At 45.2% G+C, this 17,535-nt stretch overlaps 1 protein-coding gene across 2 annotated transcripts in view; it reads right to left on the bottom strand.

Moving 5' to 3' along the window:
- Nucleotides 1-17,535, bottom strand: part of Pdzk1 (PDZ domain containing 1) — a 30,650-nt gene that overhangs the window by 9,035 nt on the left and 4,080 nt on the right. For both annotated transcript variants that reach the window (XM_005413444.2, XM_005413447.1), the window contains exons 2-4: nucleotides 4,352-4,563; nucleotides 3,476-3,719; nucleotides 1,620-1,756 (exon numbers count right to left, since the gene is read on the bottom strand). In XM_005413444.2, the coding sequence (XP_005413501.2) occupies nucleotides 1,620-1,756; nucleotides 3,476-3,719; nucleotides 4,352-4,561 (591 nt within the window). In that variant the 5' untranslated portion in view covers nucleotides 4,562-4,563. The remainder of the gene's footprint in view (nucleotides 1-1,619; nucleotides 1,757-3,475; nucleotides 3,720-4,351; nucleotides 4,564-17,535) is intronic.

Below are 17,535 nucleotides of genomic sequence, written 5' to 3'. Positions count from 1 at the left end.
TCCACTTCTAGAGTTGCTCTTTACCCTTTTGTTTAAATACAACCTCATCCACACAGATATTAATGAACCCAAGACAGAAATGAAATTCAGAAAACCCAGGAAGGTGTGTAGGCAAGGGCCAGAATAGGAATTTGGAAAAGAAAAGAAATGATCCACTCCACAAGATCATTTCTCTACCGAGGGAAAAGAAAGTTGGTGAATTTAAGATTCTTCACGGCTTCAAAGGAAAACTTCCCAGTATTTCAGTGTACCGTGCAGCTCCCAATGTTTGCATGTGTGGATCTGTACAGTAGCCCTTGCCATCCGCGCTTTCATTTTCTGCAGGTTCAGTTATCTGAGCTCAGCCACTGTCCAAAAATATTAAGTGAAGAACTTCAAACATAGTTAATATGCATTGGGTTGCATTCTGTTCTGAGTAGCATGGTGAACACCTTTCCCAGTGTATCCATGCTGTACACACTATCCTTACTGCCCATTAGTTATTTCCTGTACATGCACACCTATGATAAAGTTTAGTTTATAAATCAGGAACTACTGGGCATGGTGGAACCCACCTGTAATACCAGCACTCTAAGAGGCTGGGAGGCTGAGGCAAGAGAATCCCAAATTGCTTCAGCCTGGACAATTTAGCAACTTAGTGAGACCCATCTCAGAAAATAAAGAGCTGGGGATGTAGCTCAGTGCAAAGGCCCTGGGTTTAATCCCAGGTACTACCACCAAAAAAAAAAAAAAAAAAAAGCACAGTAAGTAATGAATAACAATAATAAAACAGCTATGATAAGTTATTTAAAACTTGTACAGCCGGGGATATAGCTCAGCGGCACAAGCGCCTGCCTGGCAAGCGCAAGATCCCGAGTTCGATTCCCAGTACCAAAAAAAATCACTAATATAAAACTTGTACATTGTGAATTCTGTATTTCTGCAACTTTTCATTTAAAATTTTCAGATGTGACGACCATAGACAACTGAAACTGCAGAAAGTGAAAATGCAGATGGGGTCTTGGTTACTTTTCTCTCATTGCTCAGACAAAGTATCCGACCCACAAGATTAAGGAAGGAAAGGTTTATTTAGCTCGCAGTTTGTGGAGGATTCAGTCCATACTCAGCTGGCTCCAAGGCAAGTTGGCACATGGCAGAGGGCAATAGTTCAAGGAGGTGGAAAACAGCAAAAGCAGCAAGAGCAAAAAGAGAGAAGCAGCAGCAAGCAGCCTCTTCCTCTCTCTTACATTGTATGTAGGCTGCCCACCCTAGGGCAGGTGTAGCACTCACACGCACAATCCCGGCACTGGACCATGAGTCAATCACAAATTCTAGAAGCCCTGCATGAGGCTTTAGGAGGACATCTAGACACAAACAATAACATGGGGGCAGGGTGCTTATTGGAAAATAAGATCCAAAAAAAAGGGAAATGGTTCTTTACACTTCTGACCTGAAACTAGCAAAGGCTTTATTCTAAAGCTCTACTAGCCCTGTTTATGCCACTAGTGAATCTGTTCACCCTGAATACAAAGGGGCAAACAATCCTCCATCATAAACTCATCCCAGACCCTAGCAAACAACTTCCTGTCACTTCCAAGGTGAATAAAAGGATAGAAAACGCAGGCCTGGGACAGGGTTACCTTCTCAACTACTTCCTCGTGGCTGGCATTCTCTACGTTCTCTCCATTCACTTCAATCAAGTGATCATCGTTCAGGACTCCAGCTTTCATAGCCACACCCTGAGGGGTCACATCAGTCATGCGCACTCCCTTTGTACCTAGAAGGCAGTGGAGAGGAGAGAGGGTGCCAGTGCACAGAACTGGAAGTCCGGTGTCTAAAGGGATTTTTCCTAATAACGTGGAATTAGGGCTTCCAGTTGTACAGCTACCTCAGCCTTCAGCTTCTGATCTGGAATCAGTATTATAGCTCCTAGTACAAAGCTACTGCTCCGTGGATACTGGATTTAAATATAATTTGAGCCCAAATAAATCAAGGAAAGAATCTCAGGTGACATTGGCCTTCTGAACCAGAAAGTGCCAAGCCATGCCCACCCTGTGTCATATTTGTGTCATACTTGCTTTCTCTGCATCTGCACAGTCAGAAGGCATCTATTCTGTTCCTCCTCCTTTAGTGCTGTCCCCAGCCACCATCTCACTGACTTAGGCCTCCGAGACTGGAAGCACAGAAGGGAGGCAAAAGCACATGTGTTTTGATAATGTGATCTGCAGGGCCTCAAACACTCAAATCTTTTAAGATACTAATATTTCCCTCTACGCAAGATGACTGTACAAATTCCTTGCAAGGAATAACTTAATTCCTTTTTCCTTAAGCATTTCACATTTCTCTTGTTACCTTGTTATATATTTGTACAAAGAAAACATTTTCTTCATAAAGTTAACACAAACCATGAGCATTAGCACAAAAGCCAAGTAAAATCTGAATTATGAGTTTACCATTTTACTGACAGTGAACTTCTAAGAAATGCGAAGCTTCCTTTGGATACCCATACCACTGAGTTTAATAACTGAAAAATTTGAGAACTCTTATAATTAATTTATATCTCTGCTACAGGTTAGCTTAGTATTGGTGACAATTTCAAGTTTCTGATTGATCTATTCCTTTATCATTTACTGAATCATGACCAACCACCAGGGCCAGAAAAACACTGGGCAGAGGGCAACATCTGAGATGACACTGACTAGCTAACATTATGTCCTCTGATTCCAACCAGTGTTGCAGGGAAGCCACTGTAGAATTCTGGTCAGCTGAGCTAATTTATCTGTGCTTAGCTTCCTTGTCTGTAAGATACTAATATATGCTTGATAAGGTTGTGATAAGGCTTTCACAAGATTAGGAGTACTGACCTATGCTCAGCTGCACTTTTAAAATTATGGAACAGGATCTCTAGTACTTCCTGACGTCAGGGTTTCCCCAATATGAGTCTTTTAGCTAGAGGTCAGAGGTGCAATTCAGGGGCTACAGTGGAGGATGATATTTAAATGTCACAGGAAGGTAGAGATTTTTCCAGTATCCTTTGCAACTCTCAATGGCATCTGACACATCAATAGGTGCTCAGGAATTTGTTGAGTAAATGAATGACTATCTGAGCACTCAGCAATGAAAAGAAATACTGGTCTTACTCAAAATTAGCTAATAGGAAGAATCCTTTTCTTGTTTCCCCTTTGCCTTCATCCTAAGGGAGCTAGAAAAGAATGATTTAGAAGTATCAACCCTCTAACCCTCTAGCCTTAAAATGTCAACCTAATACTGGGGCACAAGAATGCCCAGGGACCACCCCAGATTGCCATTGTCCAGGGTCCGATCCCAAGTTGCACAACTGTGCCAGGCAAGAAAATATGCAAGAGAGGGAGGGAGGGAGAGAGAAGCTGCTGTGGGATATCTAAAGCAACTGAAAAGTTAAAGAAGAAAAGTCATTAACTAGTAAAAACATCTTCCTTCTGGAAGACCAGTGTCAGAGCCTTACCCTCCTGCTCACCTTTGACAGTTTTCAGAGAGAAGCCGTAGCTGTTCCCCTCCTTCACCAGGTAGCAGAGCCTCGGCTGGGCCCAAGTCACTCCTCCATTCATCACAGGAGCCACTTTCAGGTCATTCAAATCCACCTCCTGGCTTTGACCCACCTCTTTCAAGTCTACCCCTTTTTTCACAGCTTTCTCATAGGAGTCTCCATCCAGGACTAGTAAAGTCACAGAATTCCCACTCTTTCTGACCAGATCTACCACCTAGGAAGGGGAAGAGAGGTAACTTTAGTATTAATAACCCTCTGTCAACTGCAAGAGGGAAATGCTTGTTATTTGGCTCACTGTGTGATTCCAGTAGCTGACCTGACACCCACATAGGATCCCACAGCACTCCTAATCTCCATGTACAAATTGGGATGGGCCCCTGGCATTGCTGGAACCCAGGGAGCACTTACAATGACTGACATTTTCTAGAGGTGGATGATACCCCACAGCACAGCATGTCCCCCAGTTCTATGGGGGAAACAGCAGAGTGACAAGGGCATCAGGCAGCACTGGAGGAAGGCCCCCATGTATTCACTGCATGAACATTGAAGCAAACTAATTTATCTGTGCTTAGCTTCCTTGTCTGTGAGATGCTAATATATGCTTAGTGAAGTTGTGATAAGGCTTTAACAAGATTAGGAATATAAAATTGCCTTAGCACAATTATTAGCATATACACTTTTTGGTTAATTATAGGGGACTTTGTTGATCAACGTAAATTAAAATGGTAAATCCTTGCCAGTGGCAGCCAGGAAAAAATCAAGTTCTACTGACCCCCAAAATCATAATTGGCCAAGAAAAGGCTGAGGCTGAAGAGATCCTAGAAGAACCCTAAATATCTTGTTCACCTGCATGTGCTCTTCCTTGTCGACAAAGACGCCATTGATCCTGAGAACTCTGTCTCCATCCAGGAGCCCAGCCTTCTCTGCTGGGCTACCCTTTTCAATCACCCGGACCAGGTGCCCGTCGGTGTCCTTCTCAATTCTCAGGAAGAAGCCATAGGTCTGCCCTTCTGGTTTGGACAGCTTACATTCTCGGGCTTTAAAGACGGCAGCCATTTCTGTAAGGGAAAAGGAATGAATGAAAAAACAAATGGGAAGGAAAATCTAATCATGTGAGAACCCTGTCCTTTATATTCTCTAATTCTGTTCTCCCATGTTTCAATGTAGGAACGTTGGGGTTTTAGGAGGAGTCCATACAGGACTTGCTAATGATATCTAAATCGATCTCCCCAAGGTTGATGCTTTTACTTGAGTTTCAGACCCAAGTATTCAACTAAGTACTGTACACTGATGCTCCAATTTCATTAGCTCAAACCAAACTCTTCTTTGCCCTCTGATTAAAAGGAAATTAAATCTAAACACATGATCCAAAAATTTTAAGAAAAAGTGGGCCCTCTTTCATTGGAATATTTGAAGATTCTATCAAGTTCTGGGCATTGAAGACAAATCTGTGGAAAGACAGATGAATACTTGTTTCCTGTCAGAGGCAACATGGTTATGTCTTTACAACACGTGGTGAGTGTTAAGAACAACAGAAGGATAATAAGAACATAACAATAGGCCTTTAGCCAGGCGTGGTGGTGCACACCTGTGATCCTAGCACTTAGGAGGCTGAGGCAAGAGGATCACTGTGAATTCAAGGCCAGACTGGGGTAAATAATAAGTTCAAGGATAGCCTGAACCACCTAGTGAGACCCTGTCTCAAAGTGGGTAGGGGGTGTCTTTGGAAATAGGGAATACAGTGAGAAGAATTAAGAAGGTTTTCTGGAGAAGTGAAGGGTTAGCAGGAGTCAGGTAAGGTCAGATAGGACAAGGAAGACCTCCAACAATTAAAAACTGAAGAATCCATGCTTCCGAACTGGCCTGACATATCAGTGATACAATAGAAAAGTGGTTGTACAGGACCCTGAAGTTTCCCATCAGAGCAGGACAGGGATGCCGGATAGAAAAAGCGTGTCTGTGGCCAGGTGAGTTCTCCCTCTTAAAGCAGCTCGTTTCCCACCCCCCTCCTGCCCTCCCACTGCCTCTCTGCAGGATCAGGGTCCTGAGGCACAGGAAGATGGCCGGACAAGTGTGAAAAACACCTGGCACTTTGGCCTCAGGTTACTGTTTTTGTTTTTGTGTTTTTGTTTTTGTTTTTTTTCCTGTACGGGGAATTAAACTCACAACCTTGTGCTTGCCAGGCAGGCGATGTGCCCCTGAGCTAAATCCCCAGCCCCTCCTCCGGGTACTGTTAGCGTGAATCTGCCAGTGGCCCCAGTGCCTCTCGCTTAATGCTCTTCATTTCGTGGAAGACTAAGCCCGGGAACGATAACAGCAAGAGACTTGCCAGCAAGGCAGCAGACTCTTGTATTCACCTGGATACTGTACACGTACGCTACAATTTCATTAGCTCACATCAAACTCTTCTTTGCTGCCTGACTGAAAGAAATTAAGTCCAAATACATGATCCAAAATTTTTAACACAAGATGAGCAGAAAGCTGGAGTCAGCTTCTTTAAACTTCTTTGTGTCCCCGTGTCATAGTTACCTACTTGTGAATCAGAATAAACCATCTGTCCCTTCCCTCCTGGAAGGACAGGGACAGATGACCTGTGGGGTTCAGAGGGAGCAGGGTGAGAGTAGGTAGCCGTCAAACTGCTCCAGTCTCCCTAGAAGCCATGCCCTGGGGGTTTGAAACCTCCACCTCCGTCCCTTGTGGCCATAGAAAGGGGGCTTTACAAACTGGACAGGAAGCCTCCTGCTGCCCCATGACTCGACCGTATCATACGGCTTCTGCAGTCTGGCAACCAGCCCACAAGGGGCGCAAATGACTAAGCAGTCAGGGAGACAAGAAACAAAGACTTCCCATCAAGTATCAGGGAGAGAAACCCGACGTGAAGCGGTAACCTGCAACATGGGATTGCTTAGCATCTGCTGCATCCAAAGACACAACCAGCCACAGAAAAAGGCTGCCTGGGAGGAAAGCGGAAAGTATAGGTCATCTCCTCAGTTTCCTCCGGCAGGCACCTGACCCCTGACCTTTTACTTCCCTCTCTGCTGGTCTCCAACCTGCACAAATCAGTGCCATTTGCAGCTTGAATCCACGTCTGTGTCAAAGCTCCTCTCTAATTCAGCTCTCAACCTCACAGGCTGAAAAACCTCGAGGGAAAAAACCAAAGCCCTCTTAAATAGTCAGGTAATTAATTGCTGAGGAACTTCAAATATTTAAAAATCTGATATATCTCCTTAGAATAAAAACCTGCTGGATTGTTTTCATGAAGAGATGCAGCTGTCTGCCACTGACAGAGAATGCTCATTTTTCAAGCACTTACCTCTGAACTCTGCTCTTCCCTTGCGGTGTCAACCACAGCCGCTTAGTTTCTTTATAAGCCAGGGACAAAAAGTGAAACTTCCTCACTAGAACTAACTCCTATGTTTCGGGATGGAGGAGGAGATAGTTTTCCTTGTGTCTTACTAGAGACCCGAAAGCTGGATATACAAGGAGACACAAGTTACTTATTTCTTGGCAAAAATCTCAAGCTATATTTTATTTTGTAGGTTAGTCAAAGTTTCCAAGTAGCCTGACTAAAATCACTCTGACCTGCCTCAGGCACTTAGGGTCAGAGGTTTATAAAATGTATTTATTTTTGTTTTAGTTTTCTGTTTGTTGCAGAACTAGAGACTGAATCACTTGCCTGCTGGGCAAGTGCTCTACCACTGAGCTACACTCCCAGGCCACCTCCTTTTTCAACACTGAGACAGGGTCTCACTAAACTGCCCAGACTGGCCTCACATTTACAATCCTCCAGCCTCAGCCGCAGTCCGCATAGTGGCTGGGATTACAGGTATCTGCCACCATGTTCAGCTAAGGTCAGAGTTTCTTTTCACCTCTGCGGTTGAAGCTAGTGGGAGAGCCAGTTCCTAACAGAAATGCTACCATACCTGTGGGGAAGCAGCAGGGCTTCAAGCCCTGACGCCTCCAGCCATCTGTGCACGCCCCCCCACGGCTCAGCCACTAGAGCAGAGGTGGTGAACCTATGGCACATGTGTTATTTTGCTCTTAAGACAAAAGATGTTAATGAATGAGTATTTTCTATATTAAAACCTCAGTATTCGGGTTTAATTGCTATCAGGTTAAGTGCTGGCACTTTGCAATAAATAAGTGGCTTTTGTTTTGTTTTTCTCCCAGTACCAGGAATCTAACTCACAACCTTGCACTTGCCAGGCAGGTGCTATGCCGCTGAGCTAAATCCCAGGGCCCAAATAAGTGACTTTTGAGTTGCAGTTTGAGCACTCATCTCCGAAAGGTTTGCCACGGCTGCATTAGAGGGTTAATGCCAGAATCCATGGACTGGCAGACGCCCACACCAAACTGATTAAATTATAGCATTCAACTGGGCTGATGGAAAAAGCTAGCCAGGACCCCAAATACCTGTTCTTACATGGGGCTCTGGCAGTCCCAAACTATTTCTTTCCTTTGCCATGTTAGAGATGATTCTTCCAGGAGCCACAAGGGCTGGCTCTGGTCCACCTCCAGTCCCAGTTCTATCCAGTCCACATCTTGCTGTTACACTGGCCCCTCAGTCAGGCCCAGGGTCCATCATGGTCCACCACTTCAGCAAGTCTGTATGACTGCACTGTGACAAGGGAGCCTGGGACTCAAACACAGGTCCTAACTAGGAAGGTCTCTATTCAGGATCTGTTTTCTTTCTTTATTCCCCTCCCCATCTACTGCTGCCTGAGGAAATCTGGGCATCTGTGGAAGCTAGCTTGCTAACTAACTAGTGAAGACCTGGGTTTTTATAACATCAAGTCAGCAATGACCCAAAGCTGGAGTCCATTAAATCGTCAGCAGTCTTTATTCCCCGATTCAAAAGGCCAAAATACTGTTCTGGAAATGAAAACTGTACTGTTTTCATTTTTACGGAAAAAATACTGTTCTGGAAAGGAAAACTATAACCTTTTCTGAGCTCTGGGGAGGGGGAGTCAATACTTGGCAACAAAGTTGCTTATCTGTGGGAAAGAGAACAAAGCACCAGCTGGCAGATAGCGAAGGCTCAGAGGTGAGAGCCAAAGAGATATTTTTTCCCATCAATCTTAATTATTAATCATGTTAACCCTACCTTTAGACTCCACTTTATTCCAAAAGGACTAGATTATTGCTATCAGGGAAAAGAATACACCACAGTAAAGAAAATTAGACACACTTTAGAGGTTAGGAATGTGAGATAATACCCACAGAGTGGATGGGGAAACCTCACAATGTAGTCAGCATAGAAAAATTAAAGCCACTAGACTATTTTCTACAGGAAAAAAATAACTGGTGAGATCCAGGGGACTTCTCACAAGCCCAGGGTGGGCCAGGGTTTCTCAGCTGCCAGCCCTCTGCCCATGCGGAGTGGTACGTGATCCTTCGTCCACACCAGCCCTCAACACTGCCCCTCACAGAGACCTGGACATCTGAACCGGGAGCTGTGCCAAGGAAATCATGGCTGCATAACTGAGACCCAAACAGCCAGAAGGAGTCAGCTCCACTGGCCAAGGCCAGGAGGAAGTCTCATTTCCCCCTGTTTGTACGTGTGGGCTATGACCTGCAGGTCTTTTCTCAGCAGAGCTAGTAGGAGAAAAAGCAATTTCAGTTGGCCCCAGTGTCTGTGGGGCTTGTAGTGAAGTACACCTGCCCTGCCGGCTTGCACAGCTGAAAGGGCCTTATTGTAGGACAATGTTATATGTAGACATGTCTTGTTAAAAAATATGGACACTCAGAAGCCTACCCAAACTGGGCTTGACGGCACGGGCCTGTGATCATGGTATTCAGGAGGCTGAGGCAGGAGATCACCACAAGGCCAGCCTGGGCTATGTAGGGAACTCAAGGCCAGTCTGAACTATATAGCAAGATCCTATCTGAATCAATCAATCAATCAATCAATCAAATTAAAACCCTATCCAGACAGAGCAGGGGCCAGGGCTGGCAGAGGTGGGATCTATGATCTCCTAAAAAGTATTTGAGCCTCAAGGTCCTTGGTAACCTGACAATTATACAAAGCATTTCCCAAACACAAACATAAAGTTTGAGTTCCCTGAAACATTTTCTGCTTAAAAGGAAAGGGTTAGGATTAGGTTATTCATCCATCTCCTGTGAGGTTCCAAGTATTATTTTGCTTCTGTCGTTGGTTTGTTGTGGGTGTTTTGCTTTGATGGTGTTTTCACAGTCAGGGGGCAAACCGGGCCTCACACATGCACTTCACACATGCTCTATCACTGAGTTATAACTCTAGTACCAGGTATTATTTTGAAAAGAAATGTTGGAGCTTCTAGAACCAGAAAAACACAGGCCAGGGAAAGCAAATTCTTCTTCCAAGGAAGGAAAAGAAATGCAACTCTTAGAGCAGTGAAGTCAGCAAGGATTATTGGACGTGCCTTCCTCGCTTCAGTCCTGGGAGCTGTCCATCCATGCCCAACAGCCCAGCCAGCTCATCCAGGTAAACAGACACACTTAGCTGGGACAGTATAGGGCAGTGATGGCGAACCTTTTAGAGCTTTCAGTGATACAAACAGCCACTGCAGCACGGGTTTGCCACCACAGGTATAAACCATTAGCTGGGGCAAGCAATAATAAATCCCACCTGAGCACTCCCACTGTCAGGTGTGGTATGTTGTCTCGTAATGCTCACAGTCACCTTACAAGATTGGTTCTCAGTCCTAATTTCCCCTAAATCACTTGTAGAGACTTATAAAAAATACTTAGGCCCACCTCAGATCTACTGACACAGAATCCCCAGGCTGAAAACCTAAACTTGAGCAATGAAATTGCACTTCAAATCATGCAGTTCTACCCCAACTCCTCTTCCCTTCCCTGGGTCTTGGGACAACTCCCACATAGGTCAGAGAAGAATGTCAAGGTTGGATGAACTATTAACAGCCACCCTGAGCTCACGTTTACTCACCGGAGAAGCGAAAGAGGAGGACTGGCTAGAAGAGGCCCTTGGCACCTGTGGCAGTCCTCGAGCTCCAGCCCTGCCAGAGCGAATGCCTCAGCCAACGCCACAAGAGTATGGAGCAATGGAAGGTCAGTGCCTTGTGCCTTCCTCCCCAGGTTTTAGTTCTGAGCCAGGCAAATGTACAATCAAGCAGATGAAAGCAACCTTTAACTTACGAGTTTGCGGGGAGGTCCTACCACCCAAACCTCTCAAGTGCTGAGGCTGTTCCTCTGCCTCCATCACCCTTGGGTGAAATCCTCAGCTCCATTCAAATCCAAGGACAGACAGTCACCCTGTGATTCCACCCGTCACCCTGAGAACCCCGGGTAACAATGGCGACTGCTGGCTCTACTGCAGCTTCTTGCTTCCTGCTAACTCTTCCTTCCCCAGTGGTTACCTTCTTCAGCTACCGTGCTAGAGCAGGCAAAGCCTGTTTAGAGTCATAAACATGATTTCTTCATTTCTCCATCAGGCAGCAAGACATATGACTCACCTGATTTCATTTGTTCATTGCCACAGAAGTTTGCCCTATATTGATATGCAAAACACGGGTACATGTTTGACAGGAGGAAGTAAAATAGCAACCCAGTTCTCAAGGAACTTTATAGTTGAATCAGGTTAAGATAAAGTTTTGGAAGAAAAATCACTACTACTATGGCCAGAGTATAAATGCCATAAACCATAGCAGGGGAAAATTAAGGAAAGCTTCTTAAACTAAGTCAAACTTGACTCAGGCCTGAAACAACAGATGGATAGGATTTCAACAGAAGAGAAGTAGGAAGAGACCACTGGGCCCAGTCAAGGAAAAGTGAAAAATCCAATGTGATTGAAGGACAACCAACAGAAGGGAAGTTGTGGGTGACAAATAGGCTGTAAAGGCCTTCATTTCCAGCCTGAGGCATCTGGCCTTAGTTTGCTGTCAAGGCTGTTAAGCAGAGAAAGGAGAGCTGTGCTCCCAGAAAGGGTGGTGGATGAACTGAAACACAGATGCACAGGGCAAAGGAGAGGTAGAAAAGAGCTGGAGTGAAGATCCTCACACACAATAAAGGCCTTGGCCCAACTTAGAAGCTGTGAAAATAGAATGAAAGGTGACAAAGGCAGAGTGACTGCAAAGAGAATTAGGTGACAGATTGTACTAACCCTTCGATCCCATGCCTTCAGCTTTCTCCACGCCAGGATGGCGTCAGAGAGAACAGGTGCAACAACACAGAAGTCCCAGCTCACGGACCAGGGCTACGGTCCAGAAGGAACCACAGGGCTAAGCATCTGGTCAGCAGCAGAGCCCGCGGGCTCCTCTTCCTGTCCTCGTTTCTGCGTGCTTCCCCAACACACAGCTTTGCAGAGGAAGGACGCTCTGCCGCATGAGGCGGCACAGCCACAGGAGTCTTCTGAGGCCATGGCTCAAACTGAACAAGCTGCACTTTTGGCTGCTCTCAGACCAGGGTTGCAAAAATATTTTAGTTCTGTAGCCACCTACTTATTCCGTCTGATCTGCACATGGGAAAGTTCTGTAACTTTCCCTGAGTTTATTACTTTAGCTCAATTTTTTTCTACTCACCGACTGGTACTTTTCCTGGTACCTTCCATCCTGGGCTCCCATTCTAGTGTGGACTGAATTCTTCCGTAAGTTCATCCCTAGAAGCCGTAATCTCTAATGTGACCACATTCAGAGACAGGGACTCTAGAGTGGTAATTAAGGCTAAATGAGGTCGTAAGATGCAACCCTAATCTAACAGACCCAGTTTTTGCTGTTGTTTGTGCCAGGGAATCGAACTCAGGACCTTGTGCTTGCCAAGCGTGTGCTATACTGCTGAGCTATATCCTGGCCTCAGACCTAGTAACTTTACAAGAAAAGGAAGAGATGCACACAGAGAAAAGACCCCATGAGGACATAGGGGAAAAGTGGCATCTGCAGGTCAAGGAGACAGGGCTCAAGGGAAGCAAACACGCTGACATCTTGCTCTTGGACTTTGAGCCTCTAGAACATCAGGGAATAATTCTGTTGGTTACACTGGCCACTCCGCGGTGTGATGCTGATGCAGGCCTAGCCCCTTCTAAGTAGTGCTGCCCCCTCCGGCTGGACACTGCACATGGAAGGGGTCAAAGGAAACCAAGTCCATACCTTGGCGGCACAGAGGTGACATCATAAAAGGTGATGTGGTCTTGAGGAACGAGGCGACAAAGTCAGTTTGGGATGGGTTTAAGTCAGAGGTCGTGGCAGAGCTTCTCCCAGAGCGCAGAAGCTGTTGCACAGAGTCCAGGCATGGCAAGCTAGGGTGACGGCCATGAAGAGAACATGAAAGGAAGAAGGCCAAGGCTCAAACCCTGGGTAGTAACTAGATGGGGGATAGGAAAGGACACCAAAAGTCAGAAACCAAAAGTATAAATAAGGACCAAAATGTGTAATAGACAGTGAAGTAGGAAGAAAATGTTCAAATAGGAAGGGAACTAGGAGAGGGGAGGAAGGAAGGAAAAAGAAAAAAAATGATGAGAAAAGGAAAATATAAAAACAAAGCTTTTGTAAATAAGGAAGGGGAGGGGGTTGAAGGAAGGGTAGGGAACGAGGAAAAAAAGAATCAAGTTATGTCATGTACAGGTACAAATTCCCTATGATGAATGTGATCATTATGTACACCTAAAATATACCAATAAATGTAATTTTAAAAAAATAGAAGCCAGGTATGGTAGCACATGCCTGTAATCCCAGCCCTCAGGAAGCTGAAGCGGGAGGATTGCTGCAAGTTTGAGGACAATCTGGACTACATAGTGAGTTCAAGGCCATCTTGGATTACATAGTAAGACCCTGTCTCAAAAAAACAGAAAAGAAAAATTAATCAGAAACCCAAGATTTACAGTGTCATCTAAACTTTAAAAACATTCAAAATAGGATCTTAATAAGTGCCAAATGATGCTAAGAGAATAAAAACAGAAAATGCCACCAAAGCTTGGAAAATGAAAGTCCAGGCCAGATGTAGGATCAAGCAGTAAATGAATACTGAATAAGAGAGGCAATGAATACATACATAGATATATCTTGGGGCAGGTAAATGAGAGCTGGGATAGCAGTTGGAAAGGAAAGGAGTTGAGGGATGCTTTTAGTTTAACATTAAGATAACTGTATGTGAGTATATCAAGGGCCGATATGGAAAACGCAGGAACCGGGGTTAACTCAATGAGATGAAATATCTCAACTACTGGGGCAGTAGAGAAGGACAGAAGAAATGAGATAAAAGTAGTAAGTATGGTCTGTTCTTTTCAGTGCTGGGGATTAAACCCAGTGCATGGAATCCAAGACCTCACACATGCTAGTCCAGCACTCCACCACTGAGCTACATCCCCAAGCCCTGCTTACTTTGGTTCTATCTCTTCTGCGAAGTAGTTGAAAAAGGAGCAAATGAGAACATTGAGAATATGGAGAGACAGTGTCGGCAAAATACATACCCACTGGGGTCAAACCTGTGGGCGGGGCCGGGCTGCTAACAGCGCAGGCAGACAGCTGCGCCACCGCGAGGAAGGCGAAGGCCAGCGCGCCTGATCTGCGGTTCCTCAGGGAAATCTGGAACTCTAACTTACGTAAAATGTACCCGTCTTTTTAAAAATGACACGCTTTTCACACTTTTTGAGAAATACTGTGTAAACCAGAACAGAACCAAGCCCCTGGGGTGGCAGTTTACACTCCCTGACAGGAAGGACTTCCGATGGCTACAGAGCTATTCCAAGGCCAGGAAACTGGACAAAGCTTTGTAGAACACTTATGTTTAAAAATTATATCTTTTTATGCATCGAGACTACAAGGGCTGAGGGTACTGCTCAATGCTAGAGCGTTTGCTTGGCATTTGGAGGCCCTGGGTTCAAGCCCCAGTGTGAGGGGTGGGAAGCAGCAATAATTTTTACCCTAAGCCGAGGTTGTGTAAAAGATGAAGACTAGAGGGTGAAGATCTCTAGATTTACAAGGAACCCAGAGCAGAAATGGCAGACGTGGGGCCACGCCAGGAGAGAAAAGCCGGAGGAGCAGGAAGGCAGAGACGCGCTGCTGTATTTCAGGGTGCACCAGGGGAAGGAGGAGGAGAGACTGAGGAGACGCTTTCGGTACTGGGAACTGCCTGTTCTAAAGATCTTTCAAGATGACGTCTCCTGTGCCAACCCCTAACTTTTGTGTGTGGCTGATATGAAGATAGTTTGAGTTTTTATTTCCATCTTTCTGAGACATTCTGCTCTGGGTAAAGTACACTGGAAAGGACACAGGTGTGGAAGCTAAATCTAGGATTGGTGGTAGGTTTGTCTTGAGGGATTTGATTTGTTTCTTGTTTCAGTACTAAGGATTGAACCCAGGGGGTCCACACTGAGCTATATGCCCAGGACCCTGTTTAAGACAGGATCTCACTAATTTGCCCAGTGTAGGCTCAAACTTGCAATTCTCCTGCCTCAGCCTCCCATAGCACTGGGATTACATATATGCACCACCTGCCTACTTTTAATCCCAGTTTCTCATCTTGCTAGGAACATGAGAGACTTCCTAAAGTCTACCTAGGCTAGAAAGTGCACTGGGGACTCAAAATTGAATATGGAAAGTGCTCATGCACAGGATCTGAAGCACAAAGCCCACTCCACCAAGTCATCCTTCTGTCCCCTGCTGGGACTTCTGATGCATTGGGGTGCTCGTTTTCCATGGCACATTTCAGCAGTGCTTGTGACTTCTTTTTGAAACAGAGGCGAGTGTGGACAAGAGGATATAGCAGGCACCTTGGTTTGCAGGTCAGGGACTCTGTCTGCTCAGTTTTGACCATCTGTGCAAAGCTAATTTTACCTGCTGAAACATCAGGGCTAAAGACTTTTCTCTTCCATAAAGCAAAACTCAAATAAGGAGCTTAGATTTCTTCAGACCCAGAAGTATCATGTAAATCCAGAAGCTAGGGAATTATAGGATAAAACCAAATGCTGTGGATCAAGGAGTGGCAAACATCCAGGGAGCTTTAGCAGTAACTTCACGACAAAGCTGACCAGCAAACTGCACCACCTGCGGTGGCTGAGCTGTAACCAAAGCGAGCAGCACTTTGTGTGCTCTTTGAGCGAGGAGCAGGCAGGAATGGAGAAGCTAGGATGAGGAAAGCACTGCCTTATACAGAGACACACACCGGTGGACACAGCTCCAAGGATACCTAGACACTGGGCCTTCTCAGTGGTACAAGAGATCAGAAAAAGGATGTGGGCAAAACATGCATTGTGCTTGACAGCAGAAAAACAGAGCGGCAGTGCTGAGTCAGAGCCGGGTGCCGTGATTACTGCCAGGCACGAAAGGGACCAGCTGCTGTCATCTTGGCCTCCCTTAGAGGCCAGGTTACAGTGAGATTATTCCATAAATACAGTAATCTACAGCCCCTGGTCAGGAGTACCCTGTACTGTACTCAATCCCTTTTGTTTTAAACTGGATTGAACCGAGGGCTTTTGCACTGATCTATCCCACCTAGCCCCTTACCTTTTTCCTTTTTGAGACAGGGTCTTGCTAAGTCACTTTAGCTAACCAGACTGGACCTGAATTTATGATCCTTTGTCTCAGCTTCCCAGAGTGCTAGGATTACGGGCATGTGCCACCATACCCAGCTTCATCGTCGTTTTATCTAATAGTGCCTGGAAATCAGTTGTGCACCTGGAATAAGACTACAAAGAAAACAGCTTCTCCCCACAAGGCTCTCAGTTGAGGAACACCTAAGCCATGAAACCCTTTCACTAAACAGTAACAATTTATCAGGCGGGCTAGTGAACAGCTTACTGCAGGATGGGTACCACTTACAGAGTAACCTAGGATGTAACCATTGAAAAGATTATGTCTGTTTCACTGAGACCTGAGGGGAAGAAAGCAGGGTCTGTCTGGTAACGTCCAACCAGACCTTCACTTTCCACTGAGCTCCACGTCGGTCTAAAAACACTTGGAACTTCACCAAGGAGAAAGCAACATTCCCAGGATTTTACCAGATGTATTTATAGTACGCACTTTTGAGGAATGCTGTTCCTGCAGCATTTGCATGCTTCTGTGTAATGAGAAAGAGAATTTAGTTGGTGGAGACTAAACAAGGTTACACCCGCAACTGTGGATAGGCCAAGAATTCCCTACAGGCATCAGCCAAGGGCTTCCAGCTCTATTCCAGCCACATCCATTTTCTTTCAGAGGCTTTATGCTATTCACACACACACACACACACACACACACACACACACACACACACACAAATCCTACTGTGTCTCACCTGGTACAGACAAAGAACCCATATAGGGGATTCAATTTTATCCTTCTTCAAAAATATTTTTAAGCTCAAATCCTATAATTCTGATTCAGATAATATATTTAAAACCAACTCCTTTAAAGAGCAACACCTGTAGAAATTCTAATACTGAAATATACAGTATTTAAATAATTATATCAAAATATATATTTGCTAACTGTAACTCCCCTTTCTGAGTGTTTCTGTTTTGTCTTAGGGGTAGATTTCAAATGTGAGAATTTGACAAATACATTTCATTAAGAATTATCTAGAGTGGGCCGAGTGTGGTGGCGCAAGCTATAATCCCAGCACTAAGAAGACCGAGGTAGGAGGATTGCTGTGAGTTTGAGGCCAATCTGGGCTGCATAGTGAGTTCAAAGTCAGCCTCAACCACATAGTGAGACCCTGTCTCAGGAAAAAAAATCATCTAGAGTGATCATAGGGTCAGTGAGTAATTTTTATTTCTCTTTTGTGATAAAGAATAGAATTTGTTTATCTCAAAGTTCCTTTGGCCTCTTAGTATCAAGTGCCCCTCCTACCCCAGCCACCATAAACCACATTTTGTCCTGTAAGGCAGGACTCTGGTCTGGAGTTCAAGGCCTCTCACACTGTCACTGTCTAGGAGCTGTTGAAATTGGAGAGAGCTGGATCAGCGCTGTGGGGAGACAGAGGCACCCACAGGGAAAGGCTGCCCTCACGCTGCCAAACCCGCTCCTGAAGCAGCAGACCATCCTGGGCGCGCAGGCTCTCCCCAGATCAGCATCTTGTTTCACACACACTTACCTTGCCCTTCTATCCACTCACTTTTT

Source organism: Chinchilla lanigera, unplaced genomic scaffold, assembly GCF_000276665.1.
Source record: "Chinchilla lanigera isolate Chin_1 unplaced genomic scaffold, ChiLan1.0 scaffold00167, whole genome shotgun sequence".
Lineage (NCBI taxonomy): Eukaryota > Metazoa > Chordata > Mammalia > Rodentia > Chinchillidae > Chinchilla > Chinchilla lanigera.
The sequence above is the reverse complement of the archived record's forward strand: the minus strand, read 5'-3'. Positions and strand labels throughout refer to the sequence as shown.